Here is a 16744-nt window from a genome sequence, read left to right on the forward strand (position 1 = left end):
GTCTGAGTGATTGCCCGGGTGAATTCCCAAAGTTTGTTCTCCTCCACAGAGCAGCCTTCCAGTTATGCAGGGTGCGATTGACCACTCCTGTATTCTTACTGCTCTCACCTTACTAAGCAACACATGCACAATCCCAATCTTTATGTATTCAGAGTTCAGTAAATACGGGAAGTGCTTCACTTTCTACATTGTTGATTAGTCTCTTGTTGATTCACAAAGGGAAGGATAATCTGTACGTTTTTAAACAAAAATAGTTTTTATTAATTGTTTCCTTGTGTTACAAAACAAACAAATAAACAAGTAAAAGTGCATCTAACATCTCCACTTTCATAGAGTCTATTTCATAGTTCGTTCTCATTTGGTATAAGACACTATTGTCGTATTGTGCTGTTGGGGGGAAAGAGAGGGGAGAGAGAGAGAGAGAGAGAGAGAGAGAGAGAGAGAGAAGGAGTGAGGGAGGTAGGGGGATAATGATCTTTCGTCCTAGTGCATAGTGTTTGTGCAGGGTTTTCGTGTCAGCGTCACGAGGGTAGGTTATTTGTGTGCATATGTACATAGATAGATAGGCATTGCAAGAAATTAGAGAGTCCAGAATTTGGTTGGTTGCATTCAGTTTGTTACAGTGTGGTTTGATGGTATGGGTTGTTGGTTTTTTTTTTTTGCTAGGGCCAGATTATCCATATTGATTTGTATTAAGTTGTGGGGGATAGGTAATTGTTTAGTTGTGCTGTATGTGTGATAAAGGGAAGCCACACCAGGGTGAAGGTGTCCTCCTTTGCTGATTTGTAGCTTTTTAAAATACCCAACTATCTCATGTATAGCCACATGCTCTACTATTCTGTACATGTTTCTTTTTGGTGACTCTAGCAAAAGAAAGAAACAGAAGTAGTTCCTTTCCACAGAAAGAAGATCTTGCATTCAGCTCTCATCCCAAGTAAAGGTAAAATTCTTATAAAGTAAAAATTATCATCCTATTATCATTGCACTCTAATATTTGTGTAGAGTGACTTTTAATGTAAACTAAGCCAGTTAAATATCACGTATGCATGTATTTTTCTCCTGTCCCTGGTATCTGAGGCCAATTTCTGTAACTTATTTAACATTAGCAGGGTTTTGAGCAGTAACAGAACAGTACATACCACCTTCTGTGGTCCATGCAGTACCAAACTGCTGCCCTTTACTTATTTACCAGAAGCCTAAATCACTGAGAACACAATTGATGAGCAAATTCATGACTGCATTAGTGCTGAATTTTGTACAGTCTTATGACCTAATCCCAAGTATTTGGGAAAAGTATGGGTGGCGCTGTGGGTTAAACCACCGAGCCTAGGACTTGCTGATGAGAAGGTCGGTGGTTCGAATCCTCGTGACGGGGTGAGCTCCCATTGTTTGGTCCCAGCTCCTGCCAACCTAGCAGTTTGAAAGCACGTCAAAGCGCAAGTAGATAAATAGGTACCGCTCCGGCGGGAAGATAAACGGCGTTTCCGTGTACTGCTCTGGTTCGCCAGAAGGGGCTTAGTCCTGCTGGCCACATGACCCGGAAGCTGTACGCCGGCTCCCTCGGCCAATAAAGTGAGATGAGCGCTGCAACCCCAGAGTCGGCCACGACTAGACCTAATGGTCAGGGGTCCCTTTACCTTTACCTATGGTATTCAGTTGAAGTAAGAAAGGTGTTGGAGATGGTCAAATTCTGGACAAATTCTTAACTGGGAGAGTGCAGTATTCTTCATGTCTGCCTTGTATCCTGAGGTGGGGGCGCACAGCCAGTACTCTCTGGAGTTGCGTTTGCAGGTCAAGTAGAATGACTCAGAGTTTAGGACCTCGGGGGGCATTTCCTTTAGCACAGTCTGATCCAAAATCAAACGATAACGTCTGGCCTGCTCCGCCTGTTGTCTCTACTATGATAACCAATGTGCTTTCAAATTTGCAAAGAGAGAAATTTGAAGACACACCCTCTTCACTTCTGATACATTACTTTTAAATAGTCTTCTATCAGTCATGCGCACAGCATCTAGCATGCATTTAATGCCCACATAGTAGTAAGTAAAGGTAAAGGGACCCCTGACCATTAGGTCCAGTCATCTCTCTTTATTGGCCGAGGGAGTCAGAGTACAGCTTCCGGGTCATGTGGCCGGCATGACTAAGCCACTTCTGGCGAACCAGAGCAGCGCACGGAAACAGCGTTTACCTTCCCGCCGGAGTGGTACCTATTTATCTACTTGCACTTTGAAATGCTTTCAAACTGCTTGGTTGGCAAGAGCTGGGACCGAGCAACGGGAGCTCACCCCGTCACGGGGATTCGAACCACTGACCTTCTGATCGGCAAGTTCTAGGCTCTGTGGTTTAACCCACAGTGCCACCCGCGTCCCTCGGCATAGTAGTACTGTATACTAAATCCTGCATTGTCTCAACTAGAAAAGTGGGCTTGATTAGGACTTGATTCTAAAGAATGTTTAGTTGTGAGGCATTAAAGTGTGACAAGAGGATGACCATTTCATCAAAGGTCAATGGAAACCATCAAATTAATTGTTGATCTCTGTGACCAATATTTAGTAAACAGAGAGAAGAGAAGTATCGTGGGTCAGAAACCTGGCTGTGCCATTTCACTCAGGGGACGGATTACATCCTTACAGCAGCAGTTAGCCATTCTTCAGAATTCGAAAAAGACAGCCATGTCATCTCTCAAAACGTCCAGGGAAACAAATAAAAAATTAACATCCCAGCTGCATCTTGTTGAACAAAGACTTCAGGCCAGCAAGCAAACTATTCAGGTAATGGAGCACTGTAGTCTCGACATGCAAGAAAAGCAAAGTTTGGTGGCCAAATTAATCATATACATCTGTTTACCTATCTATCTGAATTCAAAGATACCTGTGGGTGCATGACACTGGTATTGTGAAATTCACAAAGGTACATTATACTTCTGAATGTGGAGATTCCATTTAGCTATCCGTGCCAAGCATCAAAAAATATGAACACCTACCTGACACTTGTTTGTCTTGTGGTAAAGGAATACAGGTAGTGCTCATATTGGCATATTCCTCCTGAGCGATCTTCTGATGGTAAGTTAATTGAAAGCCATAAATAATGTACCTAACCGCAAAAGACTGTGTTGGACTGGCATGTGATCAAAGCCTAGAAATTCTCCTTGCCTATTTAGGGCTTCTGAGGACAGGTAGAACTGGATTTTGGCAAATGTGTTTTCAGATTTCTTCATCCTTTCTCCTCCCCTAGGTGACCAGAGTTTTTGAAAGGTAACTTTTGAGAAAATATGGAAACTAAACCACATGTAAAAATAGTCACACACATTTTTTCCTTGCTGCCTTTACTAACAAACACACTAGACACAGGTTTCAAGAAAAAGTAATTCTCTCCAAGCCAAAAAAGAGAGAGATAAAACTGTTGCAGAAAGTTGGGCAAAATATCTATACAAGTTATGTGCCAAATCTCAGCATCCAATTTTAATTTTCTGATTTCAACCAGTTATGCTTAACGTGCTCTATTAGTGCTACCAAAGGAGAAATCACTTTAAGAAGAGGTTTCGGCTACCTTCCAGTGAAAATTAAGGAGGTAAAACATCGCTGTAGTCACTGCAGGAACATATGCATTTTAGAGGTAGCTTTGGGTTTCAAAAGACCAAGTGATAGAAAAAACACATTTTTAGTACTGCCTATGATCAAGAAATTGGCTGGTTAGCTTTCCCAAACAATCTGCGAGCTGTAAATCAATGGGCAAACTTTAGTTATAGCTCATGAGTCTAGGTTCCGGTGATACACCAAGCCAAATCTTGGCTAGGATCAGCAAAGAAAGTTGCAAGCTTTTTTCCAAGATTGTGTACATTGGTGCCAAGCCAAGGTTTGGCTTAGTGTGATATGAGAACTAGGTCACTGAGTGGTAATGTAGTAACTTAGTGGGCAGCAGGAGATACTGACATGTGCTTTTTATGATGTGATGTTACACTTACAATTCACTCTGGAAATGTTGTAATAGATGTAGATGATCTTTGGCATCTATTGATTACAAAAGTTTGTGGACAACAGCAGATATTTTCTTATGCTATTATCCTTTAATGACATGCTGTCATGCTTACTGCCCACCCACGTAATATTTTAATGGATGTAGATGGTTTTTGGCATCTATAGGCTGCAAAGCAGGATAGGATGGAAGTGAAAATACAAGCCACTGGAATGATCTGGACGGGTTTAAAATTGTGGGTGTTAGTAGCTGTAGGGAAAGTTGCTCTTAGCTCAAAAAAACCCACCCCTGCTTATACATCATAAAAACGTGTTAATGTAACATTCTTTGTATACCTAATTCATGACCCTGGATCAAACGCAGCCCAGTACATAAGCTTTTGTTAACATAGTATGCGTAGACAAGATAACCTTTTGACTGAATGAAACTGAAGAAAAAGGTATGTAAATCAACACAAACAGGTGTTCATTCAGTCAATACTTTATCATCATCCCCATGGACTCTGGTCGTATAAGATCAGCTCTAGATTTAAGATGTAAATGTTCCAGATGTTCATTTTCGAGACTGATTTTACAGTTCCTGCAACCCGAGGATTGGCTGGCGTCTGATTCCTGGATGGCTAGATTCATTATCCCTCCCTCCTCCACCCCTCTCTCACACACAGTGCATGTTTGTAACTATCTCATAATATATATGTTGGATTTAATATTTTCTCTTAGTTACATGAATTATCTGTAGAATTCCAGAGCCCATATTGTGTTATCTTTGCAATGAAAACCTTGCCCCCCATATTTTCCAGCAAAATTACCGCAGGGTGACTGCGCATTTGGGGTTTGGTATACAGTTTCCGAGACTCATCATAAGTACTGAAACAAGACCTTCTGTTTGTGAGTAAAGTAGTTAGGCTTTCCACTCAGTGTGTAGAAATCACAGCTGGAGTTGTTACTTAATGTGGAAGTGATGGGATCTGATCTTTCAGGAGTTCCTTAGAAAAATGTCATGGAAGAATTATTGGCAAAATTCAGGGAAACTCTTTTTAAAAGCTTGTTTTTTCCCTTACACCCCCTGTGTCTAATGGCAGTGCTGGAATTTCCATCACCAGATGTCTTCTCAGATTAAGACATCCTCTGCTGTACGTACTAGGGTAATGACAATTATACATGGGTAAGATATAACATTAGCATAGCAAAAACTCATAGAGGCGCAAGGGAAGCAAGATACAATGCAAAACTGCCATACTGTAATTTAAGTCAGTAATCATTGCCTTTTAAATGTAGCGACCCAATTACAAAGCCCCCCCACGACAAAGTTACCCAGAATCCTTTGCTCCCATTCCCATAGTGCTACAGAAGTGGCTCCGCAGGAGTAATCGGATTGTTTTATGGGTTGCCTTTGACATCTGAAAAGGACTGAGTAGCTGAGCAAACCCTTCTCATCTGAAGAGGCCAGGCTTTTAAAAAAGGGAACAGACTTGCAACCTGCCAGGCAACTGTTTGCAGCTCCTATGGGCAGCAGTACACAAAGGCTGTGAAGCAGCTCCTCTTCCAGATGTGTAACTGTTGTTTCTCCTTCAAGCCTCTGCTTGGGATTGCTGCGTTTCAGCCTAAAGAATTCCTCCAGTAGCATTTCAAAAACGACTGCAGGCATTTCTTAAGGAGTTCCAGTGATGCTAGTAATTTGTAAAAGAAAATCTTTGTTGTTCAGTGCTTTCCGTGTTTTGCCCTGAAAAGGTCCTTAGCATTTCAGAGCTCTGTTGGCTTAAGGGAGGTAACTTTTGCTTTAACTTGGTACATCTTTAGAAGAGACTGTGATTTACTTGTATCATTGTCAAACACTTAAATTGAATTCACAGAAGCAAAAGCCCTGCCATCAATTCCATTCTAGTCATTCCTTTTCTCTGCCCTCTCTCAGCTATATCTCACAGAAAACCCAATTTCACAACTCAGTCTCATTCACTGCCTCTCCCCTAGCTGGACCCTAAGCCCCTTTTTTGTGTGCCTCCTCCACGAGAGGTCCAGAGGACGGCAACAAGAGAACGGACCTTTTCTGCAACAGCTCTCCATTTGTGGAATGCTCTTCCCCGTGAGGCTCGCCTGGTCCCTTCATTATACACCTATAGTTGCCAGGCAAAAACGTTCCTCTTTAATCAGGTCTTGGTTGATTGACATACAATGCCCTTTTAAAATGTGTATGTGGTGGGGGGATTATTGGGTTGTTCTTGTTTTTATTTTTATTATGTGTATTTTATATTATACTTTTAGGTTGAGAGGGTGGCGCTGTAGGTAAAACCTCAGTGCCTAGGACTTGCCGATTGTATAGTCGGCGGTTCGAATCCCCACGGCAGGGTGAGCTCCCGTCGTTCGGTCCCAGCTCCTGCCCACCTAGCAGTTCGAAAGCACCCCTAAGTGCAAGTAGATAAATAGGTACCGCTTTATAGCGGGAAGGTAAACGGCGTTTCCGTGCGCTGCGCTGGTGCTGGCTCGCCAGAGCAGCTTCGTCACGCTGGCCACGTGACCCGGAAGTGTCTTCGGACAGCGCTGGCTCCCGGCCTCTTAAGTGAGATGAGCACGCAACCCTAGAGTCGGTCACGACTGGCCCGTACGGGCAGGGGTACCTTTACCTTTACCTTTTTTATGTTGAGAACTGCCCTGAGACCTGTGGGTATAGAGCAGTATACAAATTTAATAAATAAGAACAATAATAATGTATACCAGTTCCCGACATTCCATAACACCCTACAGCAGTTCTCAACCTGTGGGTCTCCAGATGCTGTTGGACTACACCTCCAATCATCCCTGAGCTCTGGTCTTGCTAGCTAGGGGTGATGGGAGTTGTAGTTGAACAACAGCTGGGGACCCACAGGTTGAGAAAGGCTTCCCTAGTATCTATCGCACAGGGTGATTCAGAAACAGAATCCAGGCAGAAACTATGCAGATTTAGGCTATGGGGCTGCACATATTGAAGCTGATTTCTATACATACAGTTGTCTGCAGTGTGGAATTTTTGTTTTTCTGATCGATTTCCATGGGCGTGCAGGGATTCTTGTATCATTCCAGACATTGGGACATGCTGGCTGGGGTTGATGGGAGTTGGAGCCTAACGATATCTGGAAGAGCGCAGGTTTGGTAGAAGCCATCTGAAGCTGTTTGCCCCAAACGCTTTTCTTGTGTTCAGCACTCTCTGCTAATGTGGGTGGCATTGTGTTGGAGATGACCTTTAAAGCCCTCAACAGCCTCGGCCTTGTATACCTGAAGGAGTGTCTCCACCCCGTCATTGGGCCCGGAAACTGAGGTCCAGCTCCAAGGGCCTTCTGGTGGTTTCCATACAGGGAACCAGGCAGAGGGCTCTCTCCCTGGTGTCACCCTCTGTGTGGAGCGCCCTCCCATGAGACGTCAAGGAGATAAGTAACTATATAACCTTTAGAAGACATCAGAAGGCAGCCCTGTATAGGGAATTTGTTAATGATTTGTGTGTGTGTGTGTGTGTGTGTATATATATATATATATATATATATATATATATATATATGCAGGTTTTGGTGTCCTCGGGTGTCTTCCCGTGTAAAAGTTGGGGTGTCTAGGCGACGTTTCGACGAGGTCTCACTCGTCATCTTCAGGCTGGTGCTTTCGGCTTCTTGTTACTGGAACAGAGCGGGATCTCAATGTTTGAGTTCCTATAAATACTGTAGAGGGGGTGTGGTGTCTAGCCTCCAATGTTCTGGGCAGAGAGGAAGTTCCCAGGCTAGTGTGCCTTTTCTTCTTTTGTTCCTTAATTACTTGAGAGATACCTTGAGTGATTTCTTGAGTGATATCCTGAGTACCACTTAGGTGGGTCATTAGGTGTGGATTAGTTGCTAAAGTCTTTGTGTCTTGACCTCTTGAACTTTGTGAAGAGTTTTCCTGAGAAGATGGCTGTATTGCACTTAGTTGTGCTTTGGCTTGGCTTCGTGTATAGGGGCGAGCTGTGGTTTTGTGGCTTGTGTCAGCCAGATCTGTGTAGGGATTGCAGGGGGGTGCAGCATCCGGAGGTGCCACCATGGATTGGCTACTGGATGGTGTCAGTAATTCATCTGTGGAGAGGGTCTGGGTTTGGGTCTGGTGTGGTTGATTGGTGTTGGCGTTCTGTGTGCCTCTGGATCTGGTGTCAGTTTTTGTGGGGAGGGCTAATTTCCAGATGTCTGGCAAGCGGGATGTGTCGTCACGCTTGTTCATGTTGTGAGGGTGTTTCTCTATCTCGATGGCTTCCATGATTATTCTCTTGTGGTGATGTTCCGTGTTAAAGAGCAATTTGGAATCTGCAAAATTAATTTCGTGTCCTGTTTCTTTCATGTGTTGGAAAAGAGAGGAAGTTTTTTCTTCTTTTTTGACGGCATTCTTGTGTTCTGCGATACGTGCATTTATTCGTCTGTTTGTTTGTCCAATGTACGTGGCTGGGCAGACTTTGCAGGGTATTTCATAGATCCCTTGGTTTTCCAACTGGATTTTATCCTTGGGGTTTCTGAGGATATTGGCTATTTTTTGGTTGGTGCAAAAGGCTGTTTTGATATTGTGTTTATGGAGGATTTTGCTAATTTTATCTGTAGTGCCCTTGATATAAGGAAGGAGGGCCATGCCATTGTTTTCTTCTGTGTCTTGGTTTTTGGGGGGTGTTTCCTTTTGGATTAGCTTCGTAATCCTGTTTTGCTGGTATCCATTGGCAATTAACACATTTGAGAGATTCTGTAACTCATATATATATGCTTTCGTAGATTTTCACGGGTACAGGAATGCAGGTTTTGGTGTCCTCGGGTGTCTTCCCGTGTAAAAGTTGGGGTGTCTAGGCGACGTTTCGACGAGGTCTCACTCGTCATCTTCAGGCTGGTGCTTTCGGCTTCTTGTTACTGGAGCAGAGCGGGATCTCAATGTTTGAGTTCCTATAAATACTGTAGAGGGGGTGTGGTGTCTAGCCTCCAATGTTCTGGGCAGAGAGGAAGTTCCCAGGCTAGTGTGCCTTTTCTTCTTTTGTTCCTTAATTACTTGAGAGATACCTTGAGTGATTTCCTGAGTACCACTTAGGTGGGTCATTAGGTGTGGATTAGTTGCTAAAGTCTTTGTGTCTTGACCTCTTGAACTTTGTGAAGAGTTTTCCTGAGAAGATGGCTGTATTGCACTTAGTTGTGCTTTGGCTTGGCTTCGTGTATAGGGGCGAGCTGTGGTTTTGTGGCTTGTGTCAGCCAGATCTGTGTAGGGATTGCAGGGGGGTGCAGCATCCGGAGGTGCCACCATGGATTGGCTACTGGATGGTGTCAGTAATTCATCTGTGGAGAGGGTCTGGGTTTGGGTCTGGTGTGGTTGATTGGTGTTGGCGTTCTGTGTGCCTCTGGATCTGGTGTCAGTTTTTGTGGGGAGGGCTAATTTCCAGATGTCTGGCAAGCGGGATGTGTCGTCACGCTTGTTCATGTTGTGAGGGTGTTTCTCTATCTCGATGGCTTCCATGATTATTCTCTTGTGGTGATGTTCCGTGTTAAAGAGCAATTTGGAATCTGCAAAATTAATACAGCCATCTTCTCAGGAAAACTCTTCACAAAGTTCAAGAGGTCAAGACACAAAGACTTTAGCAACTAATCCACACCTAATGACCCACCTAAGTGGTACTCAGGATATCACTCAAGAAATCACTCAAGGTATCTCTCAAGTAATTAAGGAACAAAAGAAGAAAAGGCACACTAGCCTGGGAACTTCCTCTCTGCCCAGAACATTGGAGGCTAGACACCACACCCCCTCTACAGTATTTATAGGAACTCAAACATTGAGATCCCGCTCTGCTCCAGTAACAAGAAGCCGAAAGCACCAGCCTGAAGATGACGAGTGAGACCTCGTCGAAACGTCGCCTAGACACCCCAACTTTTACACGGGAAGACACCCGAGGACACCAAAACCCATATATATATATATATATATATATATATGCTGGAAGCTGCCCAGAGTGGTTGGGGCGAGCCAGTCAGATGGCCGGGGTATAAATAATAAAATTATAATTATTGGATTGCTCTCTGGCTAGTGGGTGGGTGGTCCCATGGCGACTGGGTCTGGGTGACCTTTTTTGGGGTTCCATTTCAGCGGTGTGATACTAATTAGTAACTCTTTTCATTTTGTGACATGCGTATTTTTTAAAGTACAAGGGCACGATACAGTAGGAGATTTTTTCTTTCCGTAGGTTTGTGTTTCCGCGATCAAACAAAATGCCTTTTATGTTCTACTGATCTCTAAAGCAGGATTGCTATTTAAAAAGTCTTCCATTATTAATGAACTTACATAGGCTGCATGTTGGAAATGCGGCTTATTCATAAATTACAGCAGCTGTTTGGCATGAATCAGACCTGTCTGAGTGCTTATATTCATTGTAATGCAAACTGAATGTTGATAGATGCTAGATGCTAAAAAGGTATAATGTGGCAAGGCAAGTGAATTATCCTCAAAGAGGGAGTGCTGGTATTCAAATATTGGTGCATAGCCTTCCTAGAAAACAAAGGCACATCCCTGTGGATTTCCTTGGCATAAAGTAAGGGGCCCGATTCAGTTGATGTTCAGCACTTGAAAGTCCCATTTCCAACGAGCCCGTTAGGTATGTGCTTTATATTCTTTTATTTTAATTTTGAGAGTTGAAAACTATACATGGCCCTCTCCGTTTAGCTGCAAACTTAATACAAACTATAGTATATCAGTTTTTTCCTGTACATATGGCATGATTTTGCTATAATTGTATCACAAGTTTTCAGTTGTGATTCATTCCAGTGCAAAGAAAATCCCTTATTTTGTTTTTATTTTGTTTTCTTGGTAGTGGTTTATAACACAGAACTCTTCCTTTAATATATACAGTTTCTGGGTGTCACATAATACTTCATAATGCTGATAATATGTAACTTAATAGTTGTACCATTTCTTAATCGCTTTAAGCGTTCCTGCTAAAACTGGTAATATTTATAAGCGTTCCCCAAAGCACCAGTTATTTTTAACATATTCTATTTATTTTTGTATTTAATAATGATTTCTCTCACATGAAAGAATAAAAAAGCAAATGGTGTCTGGAAGTCTGAAAGAGTCAGTGTTCCCCATCTCTGTTTTCTAGAAAGAAAATAGTCCTTCTGGATCCCTGAATTATAGGATTAGAGGGTGCTACTTCTAAATTGTGTTCTAGAATCAGTCATTTGTATCTTTTATTATTCTAATTACTCACTGATAACAGGAGTTAAAACCATCAACATTGCCTATGTCCTAGGTAAACCTTTAGCATGTACAAAAGTCACTTTTTAAAAGCTTTTAATTGCTTCTTTTGTTACATACAACTTATGTGTGTGTATTCCAGATACAAAAGCAGTTGTTCTGTATAGATGCAATTTAACTCATCTAAACTTAAACTCAAACAATCTGAGATGAGAAGCAAATGTCTCCTGGATGGAAACTGTTTGCACGTTCTAGAAAATTTATAAATTCCTTTATATTTGCATACTGGGGTAGGAAACATTTCCTAAGATCTTTTCTCCACTGTTGTGAAGAGGGCTTGTGCCTTTTCTTGGTGTGTGAGACTCACAGAAGAGACACAAAGTGGGTTCAAGTTGGCTTTTCCTTTGCAGGGTTCAGTACTCAAGTTCTTTCTGTATCAACTATATTCAGTAGCTAGTGTTGGTGACTGCCAAGAAATTCAGAATATCTCCAACCCATCAAAAAAAATCTGTAGCTCTCTGAAAATGAAGTGTGGTTGGAGTGGTTTGAGGCCATTCCCTGCTTTCTGTGCACAATTTGTGTCAATATATTTGCATTTGATATAGGTTCAGGTATATATTTTGAAATGAATATTTCAAATGTGTGTGTGTGTATGTCATTCTGGATTGTAGCCAGAGTACTGAATACATTTCTGCTGGCTCAAAATTGCATCTACCAAAAATTTTGTGAAATTAGTTTTCAGTTTCTGTTTCACAAATAAGACTGTTAGCTTCATTTTGCATGGAAACATGTAGAAACTAAATTGTAAGGCATTTTTGTTGCTTCTTCTTGTTTCTTCTTCTTGTTGTTGTTTATACCAAAAATGAAGCCCATACGATTTCCTCATTCCTACAACTAAAGGCAGGGACGTGGATGGCGCTGTGGGTAAAACCTCAGCGCCTAGGACTTGCCGATCGCATGGTCGAATCCCCGCGGCGGGGCGCGCTTCCGTTGCTTGGTTGCAGTGCCTGCCAACCTAGCAGTTCGAAAGCACCTCCGGGTGCAAGTAGATAAATAGGGACCGCTTACCAGCGGGAAGGTAAACGGCGTTCCATGTGCTGCGCTGGCTCGCCAGATGCAGCTTGTCACGCTGGCCACGTGATCCGGAAGTGTCTGCGGACAGCACTGGCTCCTGGCCTATAGAGTGAGATGAGCGCACAACCCTAGAGTCTGTCAAGACTGGCCCATATGGTCAGGGGTACCTTTACAACTAAAGGCCAGCAGATTGGGTGTTGGCTCTGCCCACAGATTGATGTAGGGCTGCCAGGATTCAGTTTGCTCCTGCCTTCGTCAAGTGCAGCTAGATGGCCATTTGCCCCCATTCTTAGTTGTTTCCTCAGTTGCATTTATTGAAAGCTTTCCAAGAACTCAGATGATGGACTTGCCAACTGGGCTTTCCAAGATTCTGTAACTTGAGAAGCTAAGCCCTGCCTAAATACTGTACTCTGATAAAATGTTACACTAGGTGTTTTTTATTTTTACTTTCCTATATGGGGTCTGATATTTTTTCTATGTACTACCATAGCCCAATGAATGTCTTTTAGTGTTTGTGGCCTTCATACTCAACAGGACAGTTTATTTTCTGGACAAAGCACCTCATGCTAGCAGTTAATTTTTCCAAAAGTATTTATGCTAAGAACTGAAAAACAGCTTTTCTTTTCGGCAACTAGTTTGTGATTTTCCTTTGTACAACTCTGGTGATAACAACTGAAAAGTCCTATTTATATAATTTTTCATTGTCTACCCCCTGAATTGTTTTTACTTTGACTTGGCAGCCTGCATAGCGGACAATCCTAGTAGGATATTTAGTATATATATGTCGGGTTCTCAAGGGCTATGGCTTTTGCCAGATGAAGCACTTTTGATTTTGAGGCTGATGAAACACGGTGCTATTATTGATCTGTACATGACACAGCCTGTCTCTCTGCTGGCAGAGTGTAGCAACATTTATCCAGGAATTTGTGAAATGTCACTTGGATCATGTTCGTAAGGTAAACTGGGCAAAAAACAGGATCCAAGCTGAGAATCTATGTGGAATTGGACGTGACTGTCTTATCCCTATGTCCTATATTCTAGCTCAGGCGAGTGATATTTGTTAACCCAATGGCTGTGGTTTTTATATTATGTTTCAGAGAAGTATGATTATCATTTGAAATACCCTGTCCAATAAAGTCATACTATTTTTCCACTCTGTTTTCAAATGCACTTGGGATCAGAATATTTTAAGTCAGTAAATGTGATCTGAACAACACAAGTCAATAATTTCTGTTCTGTTTGTAGCAAATTGATAGTTCTCATACATCACAGAATAAAAGAATCTGCTTATATTCCCTGTAGGAATTCCCTTGCTAGTCTCAGTTCACCTACAGGTGTGTGGGAGAGAGGGAGAGAGGGAAAGAGAGAGAGCCTGTCTCATTAAAATCTCAGCATGCACTGTGGTCACAAAATTTATGGCTTTGATCTCATGGTAATACCATCCAAAAAAAATTCCTGCACTGTACATGTTTTCAAAATGTTTTGGTATGCATTTCAAAAATAACTGAATTATTTATTTTAGAATGTACAGATTTTTTTCCAAGAAACTAAACTGTCAAATCAAATGTGAAACAAGTTTTTGTTAACTAATAAGAAGCAAAGGCTCGGAATAAAAATTCCAAATTTCACATTAGGGCAATACCTTGATGGAGACAACCAAAATGTTACTAACAGGGCGTTAGCTTTTGAGGTTGCCAGAAATATTCATCGGACCAGAAGGCAGTAAAGAAATCTAGCTGGGAAGAAGAAGCATGCAATGGCTGGTCCTCTGTTTTTGAAAATATAAAACCCAGATAATACCTAAGGAACTGTGGTGAGGGATGCTCATCATTGGGCACATATCTTGGCCGTGCTGAGGGATCACCACTGGCTGCCTATCAGCCACTGAGCCAGCCCTAAATCAACTGGACCACATAGAAAACTATATTTCTCTGAACTGCCTGATAAGGGCAGTGCGATCAGCAAATGGTACCCAGTTAGATTCGCCACAGCTGGATGATGATGATCAGTTTTCAGTAACATGGTGGTAGGCTTCTTTTACTGGTGGCGCCAGTGTTGTGGAGTGCCCTCTGGGCTGTAATATGAGAGGCCCATCACTACTGGCATTCTGTCGGCTGCTGAAAACATACTTCAAAGATCTTCTGATCTTATTGTTTAAACTGCTTTTAAGTGTTTTAAGTGTTTTGTCATTCTTTTTAACTAGCTTATTCGTTGTATATTAGGGATTCTCTATATTTGGATTTTATTTATAGTTTTAAACTATTAAGAAGCTATATAAGCATATGACTGGCATATAAATTAATAGATAATAGCAATAGTTCCTTGGTAAGTGATAAACAGGAATACAGAGAAAACTTTGTATACACAAAGTCAGAGATTAAATGTAGGTGATCAACTATTGTATGCTTCTTTCCATCACTTCTAGGTGTGCAACCTGGAACCTGCATGGCACCTAGTAGCTTCATTGGACTGCCTGCTTCCTCCCATGGTTCCTCTTTCACACATAGAATCCTGGGAAAAATAGTTTACTCCTCAAAGAACTACAATTCCCAACACCCTAAACAAACTACAGTCCCCAAGATTCTTTGAGGGAAGCCATGGCTCAAACATCCTTCAGCATAAGCTGTCTCCTCCCCCTGTTTTTTAAAAATTAAAAATTGAAAACCCAATCTACCCTGAAGAAGTATTCAGGAAAGCTTCAAGGTGGGCACACTACTTTGTAACATTTTAGTTGCCTAATGAATATGCCATCCAAATGTGGATTTTGCTAACTAGCATTTGCTCTGGCTTTTATAAAAAATAGACAAATTTTTCAAACAAACTTACCAATAATATTCAAATGACTGAAGCCGCAAATATGTGACCATGTGCCACAACTAATATTAATAAACGAAAACCTGAGTAGTGGGAAATTGGCAGAAAACAATCATTTTTTTAGTTTGATTACAATTCCATTTAATATTACTATCGTTACTAATTAAAACTTGCCAAATTTTTAATCCTTACGTTGTTATAACACTTTTCAATAATTTGCAGTGTTTCACCTCTGTCGTCTTAATCACTACAACAACCCTGTACAGTAAGTCAGCCGTATTATCCCTGTATTGAATATTGGACACTGAGTATTCTTCCTTCCCCCTTAGTGAGTTTATGGCTTGGGAAAGATTTGATTGGCTTGCACACAGCCTCCACCCTTGGTCGTTACTTGAGCGCCATTAGTTTGGCCTGTACGGATGTTTTCTAAACTGTATCATAGCACTTTGGTGCATGCAGTGATTTTTATCCATTGCTGAGTGATTTCCTCCCACCATCAAATCCCCTGCCAAGTCCATAAAGAGTACCCTCCCAGCCTGAATGTAGTTCAGCACATGAAGTGTTCATAGAACCATTTAGGCAGGCCCTCTCTTTGATAGGAGATAAAGATTGACAATGTAAGCACTCAGCGGGGAGCAGGCTAAGTTGCTCAGAGAGTTAATTCTGCAGCTCAGAGCCAAATGGCTCATCAGCACTGAGCCAGAGTACAATCTTGAAAAGCCTGGTAACTGAAGGCACAGGTGGAGTTTGACAACAATATTGTGGCCAGGATTGGCAACTATAATTTGCCAGTGAAAGTGTGCCTGGCTTCCCTCCCTATTAGCCCTGGTGAGATTCTGCTTACTTTCGCAGGCCTTTCCACGTTGCAGAAGACGGGTGAAAAATTTAAGTGGCTTCCTCAAGCTGTTGGATCAACAGGAGTCCTTTAAAAGTGAGAACAACAGATGCAGAATTAACAAGAAAATGATTGTGTCCATTTTAATTTTCACTTGCGTTTACAGGTTTGATGGGATTGGTGACCTTAGGAGTAAGGTCTCAAAGCATTTTTATTGAACAATCACAGATTTCAGGATAATGGTAGCAGAAATGTCATCCAGAACATCTTATGTGGCTTGGTATCCTGTTTTATTCTCATCATTTTAGTATGAATGAAAGTCAAAGATATATAGAGCTTTGTACTTTCTCTAGCCGTTAATAGTCACTTTCTTTTGTCCAGAGGTGTTATTATTATCATGATTTCTCAGTAGTATGTATACGTTTACTTGTGTTAAAAATTATTGAGAAAATTAACAATAGCTCAGTCCTAGAACGCAACGTTTTTCATTTCAAAAGATCTCAGGCTGAATTCCCAGCATTTCCAGGTAAGTTTAGGAGAGACCACTGTTCTGTAAGCTGCTTTGAGAGGCTTTTTGGCTAAAGGGTACAGGATTCATGCCAGTAAGTAAATACCTATAATTCTGAGCTTCGTGGGCCATTGATAGGAGACAGCTTCCTACATTCCATGCAGTGTAACGTTATTACAGCTGAAGAAGAAGGCAGTGAAATGCCTGAGCTGCATGGAAGCAAAAAAAAAAAAAGGGGGGGGGGGTGGAATATTGTATATTTTTCTATTGTACTCATTGCACAAGAAGAGTTTAGAGAAAATGCTGCTTCCACTCCGAAAGAGAACTTAATGCTTC

General features: G+C 41.8%; 1 protein-coding gene across 3 annotated transcripts in view; it reads left to right on the forward strand.

Moving 5' to 3' along the window:
• CNTLN (centlein) overlaps positions 1–16744 on the forward strand; it is a 174041-nt gene that overhangs the window by 110122 nt on the left and 47175 nt on the right. For all 3 annotated transcript variants that reach the window (XR_014559314.1, XM_083718417.1, XM_083718416.1), the window contains 2 exons: positions 868–940; positions 2554–2771. Coding sequence is in view for 2 of the 3 variants with exons in the window: in XM_083718417.1 (XP_083574543.1) it covers positions 868–940; positions 2554–2771 (291 nt within the window). In the remaining variant the exon portion in view is untranslated. The remainder of the gene's footprint in view (positions 1–867; positions 941–2553; positions 2772–16744) is intronic.

The sequence above is a fragment of the Podarcis gaigeae genome (assembly GCF_964106915.1).
Source record: "Podarcis gaigeae genome assembly, chromosome: 17".
In the NCBI taxonomy this organism is placed as follows: domain Eukaryota; kingdom Metazoa; phylum Chordata; class Lepidosauria; order Squamata; family Lacertidae; genus Podarcis; species Podarcis gaigeae.